General features: G+C 45.0%; 1 protein-coding gene across 1 annotated transcript; it reads left to right on the top strand.

Moving 5' to 3' along the window:
- The first annotated feature begins 5,865 nt into the window (after nucleotides 1–5,865).
- On the top strand, nucleotides 5,866–24,146 carry LOC144819215 (uncharacterized). The gene is made up of 3 exons (XM_078677184.1): nucleotides 5,866–6,019; nucleotides 13,386–13,509; nucleotides 21,925–24,146. The coding sequence occupies exons 2-3, from the start codon at nucleotides 13,425–13,427 to the stop codon at nucleotides 24,018–24,020; spliced, it is 2,181 nt and encodes a 726-aa protein (XP_078533310.1). The 5' UTR covers nucleotides 5,866–6,019; nucleotides 13,386–13,424; the 3' UTR covers nucleotides 24,021–24,146.
- Nucleotides 24,147–25,263: the final 1,117 nt, after the last annotated feature.

Here is a 25,263-nt window from a genome sequence, read left to right as displayed (position 1 = left end):
GCCACTATAAAATCTATTTAGAGCCGTTAAGGGGAGTGAAGAGTAGTAGCCAATTGGCTATTTATCCCTGGGGTCACTACACGCTAGATTACCATTTCCTGTGGGGAGTGGGCATCACCTTGTCCCAGAGTTCCTAATTCCAACACACACAAGATGATAGAATTCTCTATTTCAGGCTGCGCACCTTAGGGGTGTGACTAGCCTTGAGGTGCAACACGCCACCTTGCATAGCTAATTTCCCGCCTGTCCTAGTGCCACAGGGGCCTTTTGGCAGGGAGCGGCATCTCCCAGGTCTGAGGGAAGCCAGGCTCCCATATCAAAGGTGGTGTGCTTTTTGAAGCTCCCTGCCTTGACATGCTAATTTTCTAGCCATCCTGCTGGTGAAGGTGTAAACACCTCTTCATAGAGCAAACGTTATCTCTGACATCGGAGAGCGCGGTCTCACCTCCTAGAGCAGAGGTCTTCAAACTTTTGGATGCCGAGACCCCCTGTCAACATTTTCAGGCGTAAGGACCCCCTCCTGACAAACATAGGGCTACTGGAATTATGAGGCAGGTGAGGAACAAATTATGTGACAGGCGTCACTAAATTGTGTGGGTAGAAAATGTAAATAATCTTCTGTGATGCCACGTATTTTGGGATTGCATTGGTTTTTTATTTTGAAATTTTTTAAACACAGTAACACTGAGGAAAGATTTCACCCCAACAGTACCAGTTTATAACCAAAATACAGTAATTAACATCAGAAAGATGTCTAGTCAACCTTAATGAAGGTCTTCCAACTCCGCACGAATACGCGCTGCCACGTTAGAAGCTCACCTGGCCCTGGCCGGGAGCAGCAAGTTAAGCAGTTTACCCATGTCCCTTTCCTCTCACCCAGTTCCTTCCATCCCTCTCTTCTCTCCTCTCCCAACCCCTGATCCTTCTCTCACATTGCAGGCCATTTTCTTTCACCCCTTTTTACAATTTCTGAACTCCCCAGATTCAACCTCTCACTTCACCTTTAATCACCTCTTGCTATTCTGTCTTTACACTGCCCTCATCTCTAAATAGTCTTTCGCATTTATCTCATGGCCTCTCTGGCCCCGTCACCTCCCGTGCACCTCAGCACTTCTCATTCACCTCAAGTCTCTCCGTTCAAATTTTTGTCTTACACCTCTCCAGTCCCCCTATTCATCTTTCACATCTCCGCTTTGTCTTCCACACCTTCTTGAACCAACGTCCCTCGCCCCTGTTACCTCAGCACCAGTGCCTAATTTGAGCAGGTGGGTTCCGGTGCTCCGCCCTGGCACCTAGTTATGCACACTGGCACTATGACAGACTTCCAGATTGTGGCTCTGTCTGTGTAATTTAAAGATGAGCAGAACAGCTGTTTATTAATTCAATATACACTAAAAAAGATAACCTCCTGACACCCATGCCATTCTTTATAGCTTTGGGGGCTTGAAATAGTCTGAATAGTCACACTTGTACGAGTGTTATGGTTGGTCGTTGCATAGGGATTGTCATTGGCCGCACAGGCCAGGCAATGGTGGGTGGCATATGTTGTATTACAAATGAATCACTGCTCAGCACACACCCCAATACTCCCTCTCTTCCCTTATCGCTGCTGTGCCTCACCTATGTCACATCAAATTATCTTTTTATGTCACAGATCATCTCTCTGCTATCTTATCTCACAGTTTAACAGTAGCCCTCATCTTTTGCTCACACTCACTTCTTGCGTGTCCGCACTTCGCTTCAGAACTTCACATTTCACCTCATCCCTGACCTCTGCAATCAAATTATCCCACTCCCTTGCTGTTCTCTCATCTCTCCTCATGGAGAATACGGGTCGGACCCGTATGCTCCTCTCGCCCTGTGCCCTTCTGCTTATTGTTCCCTAGTTCAGGAAGGCATGAACTGTCTGTCTCGCTGTTTTGGTGCAGGCCGTGCAGTTATGGAACTTGCACCCTCCTTTGCTTCACCAAGAATCTATTATCCTTTAGGAAGATATAAAAACCTGGCTCTATGCTCTGTATGTCACCCCATTTGGCTGGTTCACCTTCCCCTTCTGTTTGTTTCTCGTTGACCTTCATGCAGCAGATGTAAATAATATTAGGCAGAAGCTGGGGATCCACTGGACCCGAACTTCGGGGGGGCTAACACTCCCAGCCAGGACTGGCCCTAACACTGATCGCACACGGTGCAACAGTCTTTCCACCTTCTCCATGAATTCCCTCACTACCACTCACCAACAATACACCTCATCTCTCTTTAGCACCTTTCTGACAAGCATTTCATTTTTTTTATAGCGCTACTCATAGTTTACTCACACTCAGTTCTGTGATGTGCATGGTACATGTTCTTTGTACCAGGAACTTTAACCTTCTGCACTGTGTGGGTGACAAGAGTACCCATGTGACTGCACAGTGAGTGATGCAACAGTGTGAGAGTAGGGTAAAAGGAGTGACTGCAGGGTGAGTGAGGTGAGGTGACCATATGAATTTGGGTTAGACTGTAAATGCAGAGTGGGACAAATTAATGCATGGTTAGTGATGGCCTTGTTTGAGTGAGCTACAGATTGAGCAGTGAGGGGGGGCAGGTGAGTGAAGTTTTACATGAGTGCAGGGTGAGTAGCGTGCTTGTGTGACTGCAGGGTGAGGTACAGGGTGAACAATGCAAGCTCATTGCTAGTGCAGAGTGATCCCTGTGAGTGCAGGGTGAGCGGGTGAATGTTGTGAGTGCATGGTGATCAGTGTGAGTGCATTGTGATCACTGTGAGTGAATTGTGATCACTGTGAGTGCAGGGTGAGCGGGTGAATGGTGTGAGTGCATGGTGATCAGTGTGAGTGCAGGGTGAGAGTCTGAATGGTGTGAGTGCATGGTGATCAGTGTGAGTGCATTGTGATCACTGTGAGTGTTGGGTGAGCGGGTGAATGGTGTGAGTGCATGGTGATCAGTGTGAGTGCATGGTGATCAGTGTGAGTGCATTGTGATTGCTGTGAGTGCATGGGGATCGGTGTGAGTGCTTGGTGATCAGTGTGAGTGCATTGTGATTGCTGTGAGTGCATTGTGATTGCTGTGAGTGCATGGCGATCGCTGTGAGTGCATGGCGATCAGTGTGAGTGCATGGTGATTGCTATGAGTGCATGTGATCAGTGTGAGTGCATGGTGATTGCTATGAGTGCATGGTGATCAGTGTGAGTGCATGGTGATTGCTATGAGTGCATGGTGATCAGTGTGAGTGCATTGTGATCGCTGTGAGTGCAGGGTGAGCATGAAAGTGAAGGCGAGAATGAGGAGTGAGTTGTCTGAATGCAGGGTGCATTCCCAGAAATTTGAAGCGTAGTGTTTCAGATATAAATCAAACTATTGCTATAATGGCATTAATCAGGGATCGAGGGTGGACGAAATAAATAATGTGCTGATCCTGCAACAAACTTCCAGTCTTACGATTAGGGATACAAGCTCAATATTTTGATGGACCAGAAATAAGCAGTCACCTAAAGCTGTATTTTTAGCACTTATCTGTGAATACATAGAACAGCAAATATAAATAGAAAGCACTTTTAATTGTGTCACTTTTAATTGTGTTCTAGGGCTGCCTCAATGATCCATGACTGAAAATTAAAACAGGCAGCTTCCATGTTCACTTGCAATGTCTAGTAATAGAACTATACATTACAGGGGCATTTCTGCTCATGCAGATATGTCCTCACAGAAACCATAATGCACCATGCCTTAGGGCTCGAAGGCCTGCTGTAGGGTGACTTACATATATTAAATGAAGTGACTTTGGCATGACACACAGGAGTGTGTCAGGTTGTGTTTTCACTCATAGTTTGCTCCACGTCATACAGACTGCAATGGCAGTCTGTGTGGAATTTGTGTGTGAGTCCCTTAGAGTGGCATAAGATATTCTGTAGCCCTTAGGGACCCTTTTTAGTACCCACACCCTAGACACCAGGTGTACCATTTACTAGAGACTTACAGGGGAGATAAATTCCCTGGCCAATTGTCAACAATCAGACGTCAAATTGGTTCAAGGAAGGAGCACTGGCACTGAGATCTGGTTAGTAGGCCTCAGTGCACTGTCAAAGTAAAAAATCTGCATCTAGTAGCTAAAAAGGGAGGCAATAAAGTCGGGGGATAACTGCAACAAAAACCCAGTTTCCTACATTTTCACTTTATCGCTGTGTGTGTGCTGCATAAACACACTTCCTCTAAGTTAGGCCTGAGTGCTTTGGTGCTAACCTCTTCATGGGTACAGCACCGTACATTTTAGCGACTTTTGTGTGTCAACGTGACAAGGATTGTGTTTATTGCTTGAGTAGGGGTTCACCCTCGTCAACCAGTGACCCAACTTCTTACAGCCGTGATGCATGCTTAGAATATAGAGGCAACATATGATACATCCCATAGCCAAAAATCCACGTTCTCCAGTTTCTCAGTTACATACAATATTTTGCCAAAGTGGCCCAAACACGCCACTACGGCAAAACTGGACTGTATTTTGATAAATATGCACAAGCTGAATTTCCTTACTCTCATAGACTATGAAATATGAATAGGGTGTGCACTTTCTGGACTGTACATGTAACCCCATCAGTTTCTCTAACCAAACCCTATTGCTGTGTGTTTTGCAAATGTGGGTCTTATTTGCAACATTTTAATGCTGCTATACCATTTTGTAAAAGTACTGAAATACTGAAATTGAACAGAATATACTAAATCAGTTCACAGAGTAAGATAAGGCAATTCTCTAGGTCATTTCACTGAAAAAGATATTACAACTTCTATCTTTATACTCTGAATGTTTAGTCTTTAAACTTTGCCTTTTCTTGCTGCATGATTTAGTCAAGCCTGCAACATGTAGTCTTCCTCTGCACTTTTGTAGTGAATACAATTAAAATGAATAATGTTAGCCAAGTCAGTAGTTCAATTTATTTTAGGGCTGATATGTCACATTTCTAATCTTTCAATTTCACTTCCAGCCTTCCAGAAATGTGTCCATGTGCTGGCCTGGCTCACACTATCCTTCGTGAGGTTGCATGTAGCATGAGCTTGGGTGCCTACATGTGCACCATGAAATGCTTTGTCCAGGAAGTGCACTTATTATGAGGATGGTGGAGTATGATTTAATGCTCAGGTGGGGCTCTGAATGTCACTCCTAATAGCAGTAAAATGCGCAATATTTGCTCACAGCTGTTTGCCGAGATTATTCACCACCTGGTTAATAGTTACAGGACGAAAAATTCCTGCTGGTGATTGTTGGCACTGCTTCTGTGGAAAGAGTTCTACCTCGAAAGCTTCCTCCTAATTTGCATGGCAGATTCTATATCTACAAAGATCTCCACTCCACCATCACTCAGTGAGTGGGAGATCCCACCTGAGGTGAAGGCAGACAGCAGCAGGCAGAGGTGAGAGCTGACACCTTCACTCACTGAGTGTGGGAGATCCCTCCTGAGCTGACAGAAGAGAGCAGCAGGCAGAGGTGAGAGCTGACACCATCACTCACTGAGTGTGAGAGATCCCTCCTGAGCTGGAAGAAGAGACCAGCAGGCAGAGGTGACCCCTGACACCATCACTCACTGAGTGTGAGAGATCCCTCCTGAGCTGGAAGAAGAGAGCAGGAGGCAGAGGTGACCCCTGACACCATCACTCACTGAGTGTGAGAGATCCCTCCTGAGCTGGAAGAAGAGAGCAGGAGGCAGAGGTGACCCCTGACACCATCACTCACTGAGTGTGGGAGATCCCTCCTGAGCTGACAGAAGAGAGCAGGAGGCAGAGGTGACCCCTGACACCATCACTCACTGAGTGTGAGAGATCCCTCCTGAGCTGGAAGAAGAGAGCAGGAGGCAGAGGTGACCCCTGACACCATCACTCACTGAGTGTGAGAGATCCCTCCTGAGCTGGAAGAAGAGAGCAGCAGGCAGAGGGGAGAGCTGACACCATCACTCACTGAGTGTGGGAGATCCCTCCTGAGCTTAGGAAATCCACCTGCCAAGTGACCTGACCTCGAGTAATCAGCCAGAAGGTGAGAAGGTTATTCTCTTTGCAACTTTGTGAAGTTTGAATAGATACAAATACAAATGTCTTTAGCAGGACATCTCTGCAAAATGTTAGTTTGTGTGAGAAATCGTCAGCAACAGAAGGGCTTTTATTGGCAACAAATGTTTTGAGAGAAACTTCAGCTGCAACCCCTTCTTTTTAGTGGGAAAAAACATCTTCTGCAAGAAAAGAAGAGGGAACTTGCAAACCTGTAATCCTTTTCAAAGGGCACACACAGTTCAACGGAGGCGATTCTCCAACATAAGTGCTTCCATTAAATAAGCATAGTATCCCCCTCTAACACTTCCAACATGGGTTTAAGACTGGTATTCCTTAGGGAACCCTTAGGGCCAGATCAACAAAGGGTTTTCAAATGATCTAAGCCCATATAACGATTCGAAAAAGCTTTTCTGAACCATTGAACAGATTTAGGAAACCATACCGAGTTGGTATTTGCAAGGGGCATTCCTTCTAAATACAGGTTTATGCTGGTGTGTATTAATGGTTTGCAACCAAACTCCGGCCGCAAACATTGAGGGCCATAATGATCATTTATTCATGCAACGCAGCAAGACCCCTTGCTGCGCTGTGTGAAACGGAGAGGGCAGCATGCGCCACATCTATCAAGACCCGTCGCAGTCCTGCTTTCTCCGTGCACTGGCGCACTCTGGCTGCCTCGTGCCAATGCAGGCAGGATTGTTTTTGTGCAGAACGGGATGCATGCCTTCACAGAAACACTCCTTTCAGGAGTTTTCCTCTTCTACATGTGCTGCAGAGGAACAAAATAGGAGAAATACAAATATTTCTCCTTGTTACGCCTCCCCTGGGAAGGTGCGGCACGTTCATGCAATCCAAGGTCCACCACTCATGGTCAATGCAGGTGAAAGCCAGAGCCCCACGCTCCACCCCTGGAATGCCCACCTGGAGCAGAGTAACGTAAGGCAGCTACTTGTGTGGGCTTGCGTTACTCCAGTCTTGTGTGGCTTGGGAAATCACATCTACCTTTTGTGTAGCCTTGACCTATTAGCACATAGGTTAGTTCACAAAGTCACAATGCATTGTGTGCGAAGTGCAAATGTGTTTATTTGAACGAAATGGCCACCAACACTCCTAATGCCACCTGCAGAGCTCGTGACCAGAGCAACCCTCTATTTTCCTTGTCTCACAATAGCACACACTTACACGCTGCTTCTATCAATGGTGGCTGCTCGTTAACGTAGTGTCGTGGCGCTAACTATTGTCTTCTAGTGTGCCCTGCCCCTTTGAACAGAGAACACTGGCCCCATATCACTAGTACAGATATCCTTAGAAGGGGCAGGCACTATGTTAGTGTCTACATAACTGTTTTAGCATCTTGCTCCACACAGCTGTAGCTGTCTGGTGGCAACTCTAATATTATCACTGAAATTACATATTGCAGAGATTTCCATAATGTCTCAGATAAAGTAGGGGCCCGGTGGGTGAAGATTGCAGTGCACCCTCCTCCATGGAGGGGCGTCTTGAAATCTGTGTCTGATTAACATCTCCTCGCCCTTGGGCGCGCACACTTCAGAATGAAAGGAGGAGTTCCCCGTCTGCATCCCACCCAGGAAGAGAAGCATGGCTGTGAATGTCAATGTGACCTCACGAGCTCTAGGCCTGCTTGAGTGAAGGAGGGAGAGTCTACTGACTCTCAAATACCCTCCCCACCCCACTGTACCCTTGTAGCGCCTCATAGCTGCCATGGTTTCAGATTGCTATGTGTGACATTTTCATAATTTCAGTGTAAATATGAGTGACATTTCCACAGATATGAGTGACGCTTTCTCGCAAGCAAATCAAGCAATGAAGATGAGAGGCACATATAAATATCTGAGATTCTACCCATTTGAGCAACGAGAAACTCTAAGAAGATCTTAGAACTGCTGCACAGCACCAGAAATGGAAGAGCACTAACCAGACACACACTGTGTGACTGCAGGCTGGCAGGCACTGCTGCTGCGCAGAAGATGATCTGTTCATGACCGCATGCTAGCCTAAAAAGCACATTTTATAGCATGGGTCAGCTTGTTGTTGAAACTACTCTGACAACCCTAACCCTTCTGCATCTCTCCCACCCACAAGAAAAATACCAGCTTCCTGTTCTCATTCTAACATTTTGCAAAAGGCCAGACACGATTCTTAAATACAACTTTACATAGCTGCCCATTTGTATTATTGCTTATGTGTGATATTTATGTTTTCATTGTGTGAATGAGTGGAATTTTACTACCGAATGTGTGACACTTCGAGAGGCACTTCCGCATGAGTTTCTATTACTATAGCCAGATATGCAACACAGTCTTCAGAGTGCTTGAATCCATCACGCTTTTCCATTTATACTGTCCTCTGCAGGTTCTCACTCTTTATGCACTTTAATTCTTTCTCTTTCAACATCTCTCAGAAATTGTCAATAAGCACGTCCTGTCTGAGTGTTCTTAAAATCTACAGAAACATAATAGTTATTAAAAGGAAATAGTATTCGGGAATGCATACAGAGTAAAATGTGTGAAATGTAACCAGGTGCTGCGTTGGTGTCATAGATTGCCTTTACAGTGTTAGTTATCCTTCAGCAATCGTTTAACACTCATTGAGAACTTGCCAGTTACAGCCCAAACCGCTCTGCTGGTTTTGCTGCAGAGGAGACTGACCTCCGAGGAGAACGATCTGCTCTCTGAGTCAGCCCGGCTGCCTGGGACTGAAATTGTTTGGAGGTGGGGTTCTACTGACTGCCAGGAGGCCCTTCGGTAATTGCGACGCAGTGGGAAAAACACCCTACCAACACCACTTAAGTTTAGAGGCAGGGACAGGGTAGGGCAGCTTGGTAAAAAGAACCAAACTGCCCGTTTGCTTTCCGCCTGGAATTTTGCCCTACCTACTAGTCAGTAGTGCATAGCAATGACTGTCTGTGGTGCCTTGCCAGCATTTTTAAAAAATGAAGGCGAGGTACCACCAGATCTATGTGTGGGGGCTGCCGTTCGGATAATGATCCGGATCACGTTGTTCTCTTTCACATTCGAAGAACACACAAGGAAAGCCTGTGGTGGGTTTGATTAATCACAACTAGTTCTGATCTGGGATTATTGTGATGCTGAATAAAGTGAAAAACATACCAGCGCTTACCTCTACGAGCCGGGCCAGGCTCAATCTATGTGGCACATGACACCATTTATTCACTCACAGTTGTTGATCCGCACCGCGGGCGGATTAAGTTAACCCCAGCCGAAAGCCAGCGGCGAGCAGCTCCCTCTGCTACAGGCAGCAAACTTTCCATGGCGAGTCTAAATTAACAGGTCACGGTGCTAATGAGGGTCGGGTGGCCCTGAGAGGGCCTGGCTCGACCGTGGTATGTACTGCCCCGCGGTATTGCAAGCAGTGCTGCGTGCACACTGCAAGTGCAGCTAATATTGAAATGCCGTCACCCGCCCTTTTTGCAGCACCTCCCTAATAAGTATTCCCATAGCCATTGGCCACTGAAGTGATGTCACTGTTATAACGGCCGCTGTTTCGGGTGTTCTTACATTATAACACACTAGCGCCAACATGAGAACCACGTACCTCAACTGCCAGAAGCTGCGCACGCCGTGGTCGTGCGCTAATACTGCAGCTCTCATTTGTGGTGCTTCATAGACCAGTGTCACATCGCTCTCAATCATCACGCAACCACAGGCCGACCCAACCCGGCGGCGGGTGTCACTATCTGGTGTTGACAATGACGTCAGGCCTGGGCAGCGCGGGAATTTCAATGCAGCAGGCATCTATTTGGACTGAGCCTTTGCTGGTAGAGAGGCCGCGCCAGCCCAGAGACATTCGCCGGCTGTGGGCTTGTGCTGCACATGATGCGGCCGACGGTCAGGACCCCCCCCCCTGCGGCCGGCCCGGCCGGCCTGGTGCCAACATCCATGATGGATGAGAGGCTGTGAGTGTGAGCAATTGAGGCAGCCTGCACGCTCACTCCAGATTTCCCCCCGCCGACTAACTTCCTGTGTTCCTGGCGGCCGGACGCGACGCAGTACTCGATACATTGTAGCGCCGGCTAAGAGCTGCTCAGGGAGTCTGTGCTGTTAACTGTTTGGGACACAGGCAGCACCTCGAGCAGCAGAGAGAGCCACAGTGACTGACGGGCACAGTGACAGGCGCCGTTGGCTCGCATGGCAGCATGATGCGTGACGTTTCATTTCAGTGCGGTGATGCGGATCACCGCACTGAAATGCGTGGGCGTCACGCGTGTTGCGTGACGCTTGGCAGGACTGCCTTTGGCCGTGCACTGACCCTCCCCTCCCGTAGAGAGAGAGAAGCTGTCACACCAGCCTTTGGGGAAAACGGGAAATATGTGCCCTCACACTTTATTTATAGAGACGCTGCACTTTTTTCTACCTGGAAGTGCTGCGCTTTAGAAATCACAGGAGCGCACTACAGGCTTACCGGAGGAGCAATTTTAACGGCCATTTTAAATTTAATTTAAAATTTTAACTGATAAGATCAGTGCCTGCCGCTGTATTCTAACTCTAGGCACCCGACATGTAACAAATGGCGCCAACTAGTCCCGGGCCCACATGTTGTGCCACAGCCAGTAGCAACCACTACTGAGGGCAGCCTCCCCCCACCTTCGGTAATTGGCAACCGTGACAAAGCCACGCAGCCGTCAGGAAATATGCAGCCAGGCACGACAGGCCGGACATATTTGAAACATTGTAGCACTCTCAGCCACTCCAGAGCTGAGAGCAGACAATCATCTTTAACTGCTAACTTATAAAGCCAGACAGCTGCTGGTAGCCGCAGCACGCCTCGGAGCAGCAGAGCCGGCGCTCAGGTGCAGGCACTGGTGGCACGCGCTGCCTGGCACCCTGTACAGCCAGAGTTTCAAAGCGATACAAAAGGGGGTAGTGATGGACCGCTTTGTTCGCCATAAGTTGGCAGGGTATGCTCAGACGTGAGTCCCTTGCTCACTTTGCCACTGGATTCAAGCAAACCGGGCTGAAGACGGCTGAAATGCCAGAAACCGGTCCTCGGAAGTTTGTTTCCGGTCCAGGGAAGGCATGGCTTGGCAGTTCGAGCTGGACTGTTTCCATGAGGCACAGGGTCAGACTGATTTCCATATGGCCATGTCTGAACTGGGGTGGCAGAGTGGGCTAAAGAACGGTGATGGATTAAACCCAGATCTGTTGACTGGGTGTGAGTGTTTGCTTGGCTCAGATGCTCCATCCATCACCACCTCCTTTTGTACCGCTTTGTTTGCCATAAGTTGGCAGGGTATGCTCAGACGTGAGTCCCTTGCTCCCTTTCCACTGGATTCAAGCAAGCTGGGCTGAAGACGGCGGAAATGCCAGAAACCGGTCCTCGGATGCTTGTTTCCGGTCCGGGGAAGGCATGGCTTGGCAGTTCGAGCTGGACTGTTCCCATGAGGCACAGGGTCAGACTGATTTGCATATGGCCATGTCTGAACTGGGGTGGCAGAGTGGGCTAAAGAACGGTGATGTATTAAACCCAGATCTGTTGACTGGGTGTGAGTGTTTGATTGGGTCAGATGCTCTGTCCATCACCACCCCCTTTTGTACCACAGAGTTTCAGAGTGGCATTAAATGCGTGACAATGCATTTCAGTGCGGTGATGCAGAACACCGCACTGAAATGCGGGAGCGTCACACCTGATGCGTGATACTTGGCAGGCACGCGCCTGCTCACTGAATGAATAAGCCCTCCCTCCCACAGCTGCACACCCAGGAGCGGGCTCTGCCCTTCACTCACTCTATCGCGACAGGTCCTGACTATGAATTGGTGCAGACAGCTGACAATACTTTGTCTGCGCATTTGTATGATTTGTCCACAATAAAGAGAGATAGTTGTGGCCGCTCAAGGGGCTGTCATACCCTACTATACCACCTAGCTGTTAGACGGCCGAGAGCCGCTGCCACAGGCATCCAGTAGGTTGCCAGCAGCACTTTTAAAACTAGGATTAGCAAAGCCAGTGTGCCTCGCCTTTGGAGCTTATTGGCTCAGCCAATTGCCTTTGATGATGCTGTACCTCAAAATAAAAACAGTAAAGGCGCAATGACACATGCATTAGAGCACATGCACTCACCAGCAGAATGATTCCAGAGATCCTAGGGCTTGTGGGTAATATGGAGGAGTGTGTGGGTGTGGGTGAGGGAAAAGCAGCACACCTAGGGTAGGGGAGAGACAATCAAAAGGGAGAGAACACCACAGAAGTACACAGGTGAGAGAAAGCAACACTGAGAAACACTGAGGATGTGAAAGTGTAGCGCTGGGGAAAGTGCAGTACACAGGCAAGAGAGTAAAATGAGGGGGGGGGAAGCAGACAGCTGCATTTGTGTAGTGCTTATTGTTTAATCAAAAAGAAACAACCAGCCCGTGGAGGGAGGAAAAACAGACAGACAGAAGAGATAAAAATGAGAAGGAGGAAGGGAGAGAAGAACATGGCAGAGACAGCTGAAAAACACAAGCACTTTTGTGGAGTGCTTCAGGAAAAAATGGTTCCCTGAAACTGAGCAGTAGAAGGATTCATGTAAAGAGGTTGTGCTACAAGGGAAGGACAAAGGCAAGTTGGACAATGCAAGGCATGCAATATGAAGCAAGCAAATGAGAGTGACAATAAAGCCACCCTATCGCAAGCAAAGGTGGGCTTTCAAGACACTGCAAAATCTTGGCAAAATCTTGCGCAACCAGAGAGCTTGCACTGTCTCAAATGCTCGACCTTACAAGTGAATATCAGACACTTAGTATTTGTTTATTTATGTTGGAATAGTGGGTGATTCCCTTAAAGCCATATACAGTTTATTGATGAGATGGACCACAAGGGAGTCTCTTGCAAATGACTCTCCATGAGAACATGGAGTCAGCAAAGAGCTGAATCTCAAGACAGGATTGGTCAACTGCTGGTACCTGAGCCATGTCTTTTATCACCACTCCAATGTCATAGTATAGACTGAAGCAGACAGCAATACACTGCAGCTCCAGAACTGCTGACAGTCACAGCAGGGGCAGTGTGGATCATGGGGTGGAGGTGAGTCTGAAAAGAGAGAGTCTTCTGATGGGAATACTGCAGGAGTAGACTATATCCCACCTCTGTCACCCTGAGTAACATACCTTATCGATCTCGTGTATTTCTTAAGCACTTCAGTGTGATGGGGGGCTGTGTGGTTGGACATTTGAGCTCCTGGGGGAGAAATAGTGCAAACTGCTGCAAACCTCACTACCTTTCTATGGAGACTTGTTCAGCAACAATGCTGTTCTTGATTGTCACAGCTTTAGATATTTAGCTGTCTCTGTTTTTTACATAAGTGCTAAATTATATTTTTCTGCCCTCCTATGCAGGACAAAGACCCGGCAAGCAGATCGCTGAAACCTGCCACCATGGGACCCCGAATACTGATTTACTCGCTGCTCACCGTGCTCTCCATCCTGGAAAGTTCCTATTCCGGTCCAGTTGCCCTTTACAGTAAGTGATCTGACACAGGAGTCTGATGTACATCAGGTTAAAGAGTGACTTCATGCAGGGACACCAGTGATCATGACACTATTAGACACCCCTCCCCCCCAGCAAGAGGGTGAAGGTCATCCCACCCTTACAAAGAGTAATACAAGCACCATATATTTGGTCAAAACAATGCCACACCCCAGATATGCTGCCGCTCAGCTTTAGTGATGTCTCCATAGCAGACGTGCTCTTAGAGGTTGCTTAGGCTTTATTTAGAGGTGATCAGAGGGGACCTTATTCACTGAGATACTTCACCCATGATACAGGCACGAACAGGAGTTTGCACATCAGGACCACCACTTTCCTGCAAGTTGTTTTGAAGACTCAAATTTCACTTTCTTGAAACAGTGTTGAACATGTGCTTTGAGTCAGGTGATGCAGCAGAAAGCTGTGCACATTAGTCATTATTCTTATCTTTTAATTGTAGTTCCAGAGGCTCAGAGCAGAGCTCACCAATGCGTGTAAAGTCATGACTTGGGTCGTTAACGAAACAGTACAACAGTCATATGTGTCTCTGAGGACAGAGAGCAGGGCTGATCCATCTGTTTGAAGTTATGGTTTGGGCAGTTAAATAAAGAAGGGACTAAACTCACATGTGTCTTCATTGAGGGGCACACAGCAGAACACATCAATGTGTGTAAATTCCTGACTTAGCCATTAATAGTAAGGGACAAAAGCCATGTGTGTCACTTTGCAACCGAGCAGCGTTCATGCATGTGTGTAAAGTCATGGATTGGGCAGTTAGTGAAGAGGGAAGAAAGCCCTATGCATATCTACGGACACAGCGTTCATCCATGTGAGTAAAGTCATGGCTTAGCCAGTTAATAGAAAGGGACAAAAGCCTTATGTGTCTCTCATGGTGTGAAGGAGAGCCCATCTATGTGTGTAAAGTCATAGTGTGGGCAGTTAGTAGAGAGGGATGCGGGCCATATGTGCCCCTCAGATTGGAGAGGAAAAGTCACCCATTTGAGTTACATCATGATTTGGGCAGTTAAGAGAAAGGGACAAAAGCCACATATAGCAAAGATGCTCCATTGAAGAAGGATGTCCTTGATGGGAATCACGACCTTGGTGCAGCACTCTGTTCTCACTGAACCCATCCCTTTGCGAGGCAGAAGATAGTACCGTATCCAGAGCTGATGCAGTCCAGATAGTGCATATAACTTATCGACTTACACACCGATCAGATCAGAACAAGCTCTATTCGATTTTATGCCTGTAAAATCACAAAAGCAGACACAGCAATTTAAACACGTCTTACTTATAAAAATCTATTTACTTACACACACTCACTGTATCCTCTAAATTACAGCAGAATACACACTTATACATTCCTTCAACAGACCCTCACACTCTATTGGGCCTGCTCAATCTTTGGTAATGCCACTTATGTTGTTATGTCACTGCACCCAGCACATTTTGCATCAGCATCCTGCATTGTCATATCAATGAATCTGTGACTGTAGACAGAAAATAGGTTTTTTCAACCTGTGGTCAAGGCACAACTCGGGGTCCGGGATAACTAATCAGGGGGCCCCGGACTGCTTACAAAATTAAATATATTAACAAATCAATACAGTATACATACATAAAGAATCAATTGTAAAATTGAAATTTCTAAACATTTCTGGAATTGTGATGGAATTTGAAATTGGAAGCCAGAAACTAAGGGGGTCATTAGGGCCGCCCGCCATCCTATCGGGAAATGGGACCGCCCGCCATAAGGGCAGGGGTCCCGTGGGGGCTATTAGGATGTGCTCGCATCTAATAGGTTGGTGGGATTTGTATCCCAAAGTGAGTTGTTAATACTCCTGGCATCAGTAACTCTAGGTGTGGGGAAATACAAGTCCATTCTTCATAATGAGAGTGGCGGGCGCATCCTGCATTCCTGTCATTGTGGTGGGCGGTGCACTCAGCACGCCCGCAACAATGCCAGGAAGGAATGTTGTGCACTTCCATGCACAACATGGCAGGCACCCCACGGTGCCTGCCATGTTGTGCATGGAACTGCAGGGGGGTACCATAGGTATCCCCCATGTGTACCCTCCACCCCCCAGAGTCCCTGGGGGCCTGCAACAAGCCCCTGCAAGCAATCCCCGGCATTGCCGCTGAAGAAAAGCCTGTTTCCACCCCCATCCTAATATGGCTGGCGGTATATAAGAGACATCACCGCCATATTAAACTCTTTTCCGCCCGTTCAATTCAACCTGACCGGGCGGAAAAGCGGCGGATGGTCTTTCCATCCGCCGCGGTCCCCCCCGCCATAGTAATATGGCAGGGGGAAATGGGTGGCGGGCGGGGAAAGATCTCGGGCGAATCGCCACCGCCATGCGGACGGTGGCGATCCGCCCGAGATCCTAATTGGCCCCTAAGTTGGTATCTTCATATTGATTCCTGAGAGCAGTGCAGGTGCATCACACAGAGTATAATATAGACAATGGGTGGCCTCAGTTGAGTTGAGAAAATCTCTAAGCCTCCCATTAACATTCAAATGTAATTTATTTGATAATTAAATAAAACATTTCATATTTTGTGATTAATGCATGCCTGTGTGTATTGTTGTGTTTTATTTTGCGGTTCAAATCATCCAACATGCTTAGGCCAGGCTACTCAACTTCCAGTAATAACTCAGTGGGGGTCTCAGATTATAATAACGAATCAACATGGATACCTGGAGTCCAGTAATGATTGGGGTCATCAGAAGTCAGAAGGTTAGGAATTACTGCTATAATGGACCATGTAGGTTCAAAGATTCATACTTATTAACCAGGGGCCACTAGTTGTCGTGGGGATTCCTGGTGACTGGCAATATTTAAAGAAGGGTCATACACAAACTCACTAAATATTCATGGATTCTTCAATTATTTAGTCTTCCCACATATGCTCCTCATTTTACAACAGTATATGATTCCTCTTTTTTCGTGGACGGCATCTATGGAACAAAATTGCTTTTAATTCCATCGGTAATGGAAACCGCACATACCATCTCTATCAAAATTGTAAGAATCATCGGAAGACAGTGGATTTCTTCAGTTTACCATGGGTATTTCAGCTGCTGGAATCTCCATGTGCAAGTCCTTGAGCAAATAAGGAATTGCCAGGGGAATCCAACCCACAATTACCGATCCTCATGGTAACTATTCATTTCTAAGTGAATCCTCAGGTTGGTGGGATTTGTATCCCCAAGTGAGTTGTCAATACTCCTGGCATCAGTAACTCTAGGTGTGGGGAAATACAAGTCCATTCTTGATAATGAGAGCCTATATGGATTGTATTTGATTCCACATTAAGTTTCAATCACTAAATTTGAGGCACTGCCCAACAAGATATCTTTCAGTCAATCCTCCGAACTGTGTGTCAGACCCAGTTTTATCCTCTGATGCTCTGAAATGTATTGCCTGAGGTGTATCCTGTACTAATTCTAATACATCCATGTCTGATATTACTAGTATATGCCTAGTATAACCATGACTTCTGATATGGTCAGAACATCTAGTTGATTTGACAAATGTAAACAGCTGCAAACCTGCAATCAGAGAATTACAGCTTTGCACAGGGGCAAATTTTCTACTTTCTCCAGAAACAGTTCATCCTGATACCCTCTGCAACATTGCAGTTTTCCAGTCATGCTTGAGGAACACATCTCAAATTCCTATATGTTCATTTGGATCATCATTTCCAATGGAGTATCTGTGTGCAAATTAGTCATGGAAAAAAGTCAACATAATTCTGCAATTGCACGGTTTTTGCTTCAGGGGGAAAATAGTATTTCCATTGAGGAATGACTTAGCTGACACCCACGAAGTTTGGGGATAGTCTTCTACCCTACCATCCATGGAAAATAAATTCTTCCTGTCCTTGCTAAGAGAAAACCTCCAACTAGGTCTGAATGGAAAAGGGTCAGAGGAGAGCTTGTGCCTGACACAGTCTTATGTGTATGTGGGCATTGATACACTTTCAAGGCTGACCATGCATTGGAACACGAAATCTCGTCCACTCGTGTGAGATTCGCTCCTGCAAAATATTGAACTGGCTTTGGGTAATATTACGTAAGAGTGGACAATTTTATGCAGCAATATTAACTTTTGTGAATTCATGTTACTTTTGTGAGATGCAAAGGACTTTTTAAATTGGTTTCAGTATGTGTTATCTGCCTATGTATGTTTATTATGTATAGTATGTCTTTATATATCATGCCTGTGTAGACTAGGATTTGTTCCATGTCTGCTATGTATCTATATACTGTTTGCAAATACTTTTTAATTTGACTAAAATTGTATGTATAATATACCTACTTAAAGAAAAGGGACGTTCAGCCACCTCTCTTCAGCCATTGGTCAATTGCGTTATTTGCATTTTACATCAGCCCACTACAACATACAGTACAGGACCATGGGTCAGCTTATTTAAGCATGGTAGTTCCCTAAGTACCAGTCTTTCTGTTTTCGCTTTATAATTACATCAATAGTTGGGCTCAAGAGTTTTTTGATATAAATAGATACAGTGCCTCTACGACGGTAGTGTGGGATTGCTTTACAGCAGCTCTAAGAGGTGAAACAACGAGCTACCAAGCTGGATTACGGAAACATAACAGTATGGGGTATCATCAGAAATTGGTTGAATTGGCCAGGGCCGAGGAAGAACATATTACGCAATTAGCGCATGGCGAAAATGGGACACATGCTATGTACCACCTGTTCGTTTTAAAAACCGAGCTTAACTCTGGCCTGACTCAGAGAGCTGCTGAGATGTATAAAACACATCGGAAAGAAGTCTATGAGAATGGGGAGAAGGTTGGCAAACAACTGGCATTACATACACGCCAAAAAATCTCATATAATGCCATTACAAACATACAATCAGGAGGGCAGACGTATACACAAACTCCTGATATAATCAACGCTTTCCAACAATATTATCAGACTCTCTATCGAGATGATAATATGACCAGTAGGGTGGAATCAGATGTGTTTTTGAATAATCTTTTAGATCATCCTGAGGCAAGTAATATTCTTGACGACAACTTTAGGGAAGACCTTGAGAAAGAAATCACACTAACAGAAGTTCAGCTTGCCCTATCCTCGCTGGCCTCCGGGAAAGCCGCAGGCCCGGATAAAATCCCCCTGGAACTATATAAGATCCTTAGCCAAACACTAGGTCCACTTATTCACGATCTGTTCTTAGGTATTCAATGGAGCGGTACCTCTCCTATGTCTTGGAGAGAAACAAACAAAATTATTTTTCCTAAAAAGGGTAAACCTCCTGACCAACTATCATCCTACCGCCCAATCTCCCTAATCAATTCTGACTCCAAATTATATGCTAAAATAATGGCCATCCGGCTGGGGCGGGTCATCGAACATCTGGTCTCCCCATGGCAGCATGGGTTTATCCCCGGCAAAGACACAACAGATCACACTCGGCGAGCCATCTCCTTGTTCGATATAATGTCTGCAACGGGAGGCCAGATGTCGATGATTCTTCTGGACGCCGAGAAAGCCTTCGACCGGGTGTTTTGGAATTTTCTATGGGCAACGCTGACCCGGTATAATTTCGGCCTTAAATTTATCAAATCTATAATGGCTATGTATATTGATCCTAATGCAAAGCTACAAATAATGGGTTCTGAATCTAGTATAATTAAAGTATCCAGAGGCACACGTCAAGGCTGTCCCTGTTCCCCAATATTATTTGCCCTATATATAAATCCTTTAATCTTGAAACTATTAGAAAACCCTCTAATTACACCTATAGTGGCTAACCATTTCGAAACTAAGGTATTGGCCTATGCCGATTACATTGCGGTATTAACATCCAACCCCAACGAGGCAATGTCTGAAATAGAGGCAGTTACACAAAATTATGGCCTTTATTCTGGGTATTCGCTAAATAAAGAAAAAACTATTGTGCTGTGCACGGATAACATCACCTGTAACGACCGTAGGAAAGCCGACAAAGCTACATATTTAGGTGTCAGTATAAGTCCTGATGTCATACAGATCCCTAAACTCAACTATGAGCCCTTACTAAATACTATAAGGAAAGACTTAGATCGGGTAAATAGCTTACATTTATCAATAATTGGCAGGGGAAATTTTTTAAAAATGAACATCCTCCCTAGGGTGCTGTATCTCTTTCGAGCAATTCCCTTGATCCCTGATGATAAGGTCTTTAAAGCACTAGAATCTTTTATGTCTAAATTTATGTGGCAACAGGGCAAAATTAGAAGATCTCTGAAGCTTCTGTCACTGCCTCAGAATAGAGGAGGATTAGCAGTTCCTAATATTTTGTTTTACTTCTGGGCTACATTTCTCCAACAGATGGCCCCGCTTCTTTATAATAATCCTTTTTTAGAAGAACTTTTTTAGAAGAACCCGAGTCTGCAGTACCTCCATCCATTTATGAGCTATCTCTTGGACAGAAGATTAAAGGTCTCTTTTTGAGGCAAGTGGAGGGAAGCTATTACAAAAAGAATAAATTCAAAGTTATCTCCAATGCATGGAAAATTTGGTCCAGAATAACTAAATATATGTATATTCCAAAGTTTAAAAAATATACTCCCCTATGGCACTCTAGCCTACTCCCAGAGCTAGGAAATGATGCGATTTCAAAGAAATGGGAATCCTTAGGAATTGCCTCAGTAGGCGATATGCTGGGAGTGAACCCTGATACTACCTTTGCAGACCTACAACAAAAATATCACCTACCAAATGGGCACTACCTCAAATTTATCCAGATTCATACTTTGCTTAAACTTAAAGCTCCTAATATTAACCTAGGGAGAATTGAAATTATCGATACTATAGCTAAAAAAACTACAAGAATAGGTGCAATCTATGGTCAACTACTGGAGAAACTACAGGATGACATAGAACATACAGAAACCGCCTGGGCTGACAAACTTGACAATCCAAACGTAGACATTGATATGAGTCTATGTTTATCATCAAGGCTACTTATGTCAGCTAGCTTAAAAGCCCAGACATACAAGACCATATATAAATCTATATTTTACACCTGCCAAGCTATATGCTTGGGGCAAAAGGGAGAATGACCACTGCCCTAGATGCCTTAACGGCCCTGCAACATTAATACACATGTTCAGTGAATGTGACGCATTAACACTAATTAAAAGAATGATTAACGAATTCTGGGAAGAAGTGTTCGGTCATAAAATACCTGACTCCCCCACTCTGTATCTGCTAGGCACCGATAACACACTTAGTTTGAATAGAGATGAAGAGGCAATGCTCTTTATAGGCTCTGCAGTTCTCCGGATAATACTAGCCGCACGGTGGAAAGACTTAGAGCCACCCAGCTTTCAAATGTGGTTAGCTCGTTTCCTTACTGTCTTCAACCAGGAAAGTGCCATCTTTGCTACTAGAGGGCTAAAATCCACTATGCGTGGCAAGGCGATTTGGCAGCCCATCACTAACTGGCGGAGGGGGATTGGCTCAGGGATATGATGAACAACTTAAATGTGTCTACATGTGCGAGCAATAATTATTGTCATGGAGAGGTATTTTTTTTTCTCTTTCTTTCTTTTTTTTTTTTTCTCTCTCTCTACCTCTCTAAAAATGTTAGAATGTGTCATATATGATTGTGCTTGTTTACCATGCCGTTTTCAATGTATTTTGACTCCTGTATTTACTGGCTCTGACAAATAAAAAAAAAAAACAATAATAATAATAATAATTACTTTAGTGTTGTCTCTGGGTTTAGAGTCCAATTTACTGACAAGACCATTTTGTTTTTAGATTGATGGAGGCCCAGGAGCTTCATGAACAGTACAGTTTTACAAAAGCATGGCAAAACATACAAGAGTTGCCAAAGGTTGGTGGCCAACACCAACCCTATTGCCTTTGCCAATTCTTGTTTTGCCTGATATTCCCTTACATTTTCCAGTAAGCCCTTGTTTTAGTCATTTCATGCTAATTCATGTAATAAGGCATCAAAGAGGGAGCTGCCATTGAACAGGATGTGCACTTGGGTCACCCAGAAGAGATTACACGCCCTATTTTCTCATTATTACATGTCAGATGAAAAGTTACTTAATAACGTGTACATTGCTCATTCGCCCATGGATTCTTGTTGCTACATAGTTTAGAGAAAAGGTTACATTTGTCCAAAATCAAGAACTTTTGAAAACAAAAGATGACCCTTGTATTTGCTGCCCCACATGTGAAGTGTGGTTCTGTGAGAGGGATTAGCTCAGCAGCAGGAGCTACAGTTTACATATGTTTGGTTTAAAGAATGAATGATTTGACCTCTCCAAGATATATTTTCCTCCAGATGTTCGGTGTTATTTATGTTATTCTTTCATGTTTAATCGTCAGGCACTAATTAATCAAATATTTTTTAAACTGTTTTCTCCAGGATTTAAGAGGGAAGTGGACTGTAAATCTTCAGCTGCTAATCTCAACGATGCAGTCAGGAGTGTCACCAAAGCGGAGGACGTGAGGTTGGAAACCGAGCTGATGATGAAACCGTACGCCAACTGGGAAGAGTTCCTGGTGCCCGCCCCCGTCTCCATCGCCATTCTGGGAGAGCTGGCAGCCATTTCATCAGCGGGAGGGGACTTTTCTATCAACCTCAATCCACCAAAAGATGGATTCAAGCACATGAAATACCCAGAGTCCTTCTCTGCCACCCTAATGCAGGTCTGCAATAAAGCCTGGGTTTCCTTCAGCACTGCAAACAAAAACATGGATCAGATCAGGCTCCTCACAGGTTCCATGCCTGATGCTGCTAAACAAATAGTCCTAATTCTGTTCCAGAAGACGGACAGTGTCAATGCCCTTCTCCCACAGCGCCTTAGCTCATTTCTTAGTTTGTCCAATGAATGCATATCATTAGCTCAGTCTGTGGAGATGAGTTTTAGTGACACCATTCATCTAGTCCAGGAGGTGCTTGAAGCTTGTCTGAACTCCAAGAAGGGCTATGAGAAGAAGCTGGCTGATGTGAAGATTGCCCTGGAACAGCTCCGCATAAGAGAAGCATCTTCAAACAAATCTGTGCAAATGGCAGAGGAATTCAAGAAGACTACCGAGACACAACTACAGGATGCATCCGATGCTTATAAGAAGGCTTTGGATAAAGTGCCCTCTGTGTGGGAAACCATGGGTGCTAATTTTGTGGGTGGCCTTCTTGATGCACTGTCTTTAACTACGTACAAAGTTATAGACAGGTTTCTTGGTCCAGGTGGCCCTGCCGGTGGGACCACTGGTACTGCTGGTAGTGTTAGTACTGCTGACACAAGGGATGTGAAGTACACCCAGGCAACCAACAATATTTGCTCCAAGTCCAATCAGATGACAGCTATCACAGACGGCCTTCAAAAAGTCTTGGATAGTACAGGCACAACTATTAACCTAAAGATTGTTTATGATGAGAGAGAGAACGCAGTGACAACAAACTATGTAAAAAGACTGTTATTGTCTTTGAAACAGGATGTAGCGGATGAAGCTGAGTGTAAAGCACAAACACTAATGGATGCTGTTTTACAATCTGCTCTTTCTATTTGTGAAGACTTGGAAAGAGCTGCATTATCTAAAAATGCAGATGACAAGACATTGAAATCAATAGCTCAAAGGATACATTCACTATTTAGCAGCTCATTAAAAGTTGATTCATATTGTAAAACAGCGACCAATGCTCAGCCTTTGCAGCAAAAGCCACCAAATGCAGCCAGCACTCAAGGCCATGTCGGCATAGGCACTCAGTCTGCACAAATGGCACAGGCACGAGTGGAACAAGCCACACTCCAATTAAAAAAAATTCAGGACATGTACAAGGAATCCTTTGAGAATGTCAAAAAAGAAAATGAAAAACTAACAGCCATCCTGGTTGAAATGAGGGGCCACAAACTGGAGGAAATTGATTTTGTTACAGCCAAAAATATGCTAATTAAAGGCCTGGATGCCCTGGGGAAGGTGAAGGAGCAGTGGGAGAAGATGATCCGCTTCTTCCAGATGATATCTAACCTCATTAACTCCTGCCTAGGAAAAAATGTCAATGAGTTAGTGCAGTCCGTCAAATCGGTGCAGAAAATCCCCAATTATTCTTCTGAAGCCTTTGTGAAGGACATGTTGTACAACCAAGCCTTCAAAGCCAGCAACATTGCCAACTTAGTCAACATGATCTCGTCCACCTACTGTGAGGTGTCACAACGCTACTTGATGGACCGTGTGAGCGCCTTAGGAAGATTTCTCACCATGACTCCGTCAAATCCTGCATTCCAGATTGAGCGTGAGAAGTTACAAAGTGGTTGTGCAGAGGCACAAAAATCAATCCAAGATTTGGTGATTTCAAAAAAACAAGACTTTGACATGAGTATAGAAGCAAGAGTTGATGCAATCAATTGCCAGCTGGGATCAGCCATCCCACCCATGTCAGCAGCAGAAAAGAAGCAAATCAGTGAGGCTGTAAATACAGGGGCAAGCTCAGTGGAACATGGGTTGAGACATATTTAGCTTTATCTAAGAGAGCAAATATGTTCTCTTTAAGTCATGGGTAATCCCTTAAGCTTTGATTTGGAGGTGGTGGGTGGAAGCTGTTCCATTCAATGGATTTGGGTAGCAGGAACTTTACATTTGGTGTATCACATTTCTTGCTTCAAATACATTTTGTCTATTCATTTCATCATCATCAATAAAGTCTTTATTTCGATTTTCAAAATCATAAAAGATAGAGTACATCATTAGTTAAAAAGGTATCGGATATAATATGCGTTCTACAATCATCCAGACTTATGTAAAAACCGCACATATATTTACATATGAGTTAAAAACATTGTTTTGTAAAATGACAAAGTTGTAAATACAAAAGATAAAAGCACATTTAACAAGCATTGGAAATGCAATAGGGCTCGCATTAGGAAAGTTTGAGCTATTGGTCTTATAAATGATTTTTTTTTTATTTATGTGTTATTTTTTAAAATAGCTAAATTAATAGCTTTGTCATTTACAATGCCAATAGTTCTAACTTTCGCAAACACCTATAGCATTTGTAATGCAACATGTTTTGTATTTACGTGACTTAGATGTATTGATATTACAAATAACAATGGCTTTTAATTTTTTTAAATAAATTAATACTTAAATAATTTATTTAATTTGTAATGGCAATAGCTTAAACTTTTGTAAATAACTTTTGTGAAGATTATGTTCAGTGTTTTTTATTGTGACAAAAATCCAAGAACAGAAGTGAAATATTAACATCTTTTTGTGATTTGTAATAAAGCAAGAAAGCTTGAAAACAGCTTGAAACATTGAAAGAACATATTTGAACCAGTGATGCTGTGGTTGCGCTGAGTGATGCTGTGGTTGCGCTGAGTGATGCTGTGGTTACGCTGAGTGATGCTGTGGTTGCACCGAGTGATGCTGTGGTTGCGCCGAGTGATGCTGTGGTTGCGCCGAGTGATGCTGTGGTTGCGCCGAGTGATGCTGTCATTGCCCTGAGTGGTGTGTGCATCGGTGGAGCTTAGTGGGTGCATTGGTGGAGCTGTGTGGTGGGTGCATTGGTGGAGCTTAGAGCATCGGTGGAGCTGTGTGGTGGGTGCATCGGTGGAGCTGTGTGGTGGGTGCCTCGGCAGAGCTGTGTGGTGGGTGCATCAGTGGAGCTGGGTGGTGGGTGCATCTGTGGAGCTGTGTGGTGGGTGCTTCAATGGAGCTGTGTGGTGGGTGCATCTGTGGAGCTGTATGGTGGGTGCCTTGG

This window comes from Lissotriton helveticus, chromosome 2_1, assembly GCF_964261635.1.
Source record: "Lissotriton helveticus chromosome 2_1, aLisHel1.1, whole genome shotgun sequence".
NCBI lineage: Eukaryota > Metazoa > Chordata > Amphibia > Caudata > Salamandridae > Lissotriton > Lissotriton helveticus.
This window is presented reverse-complemented; position numbering and strand designations above follow the sequence as displayed.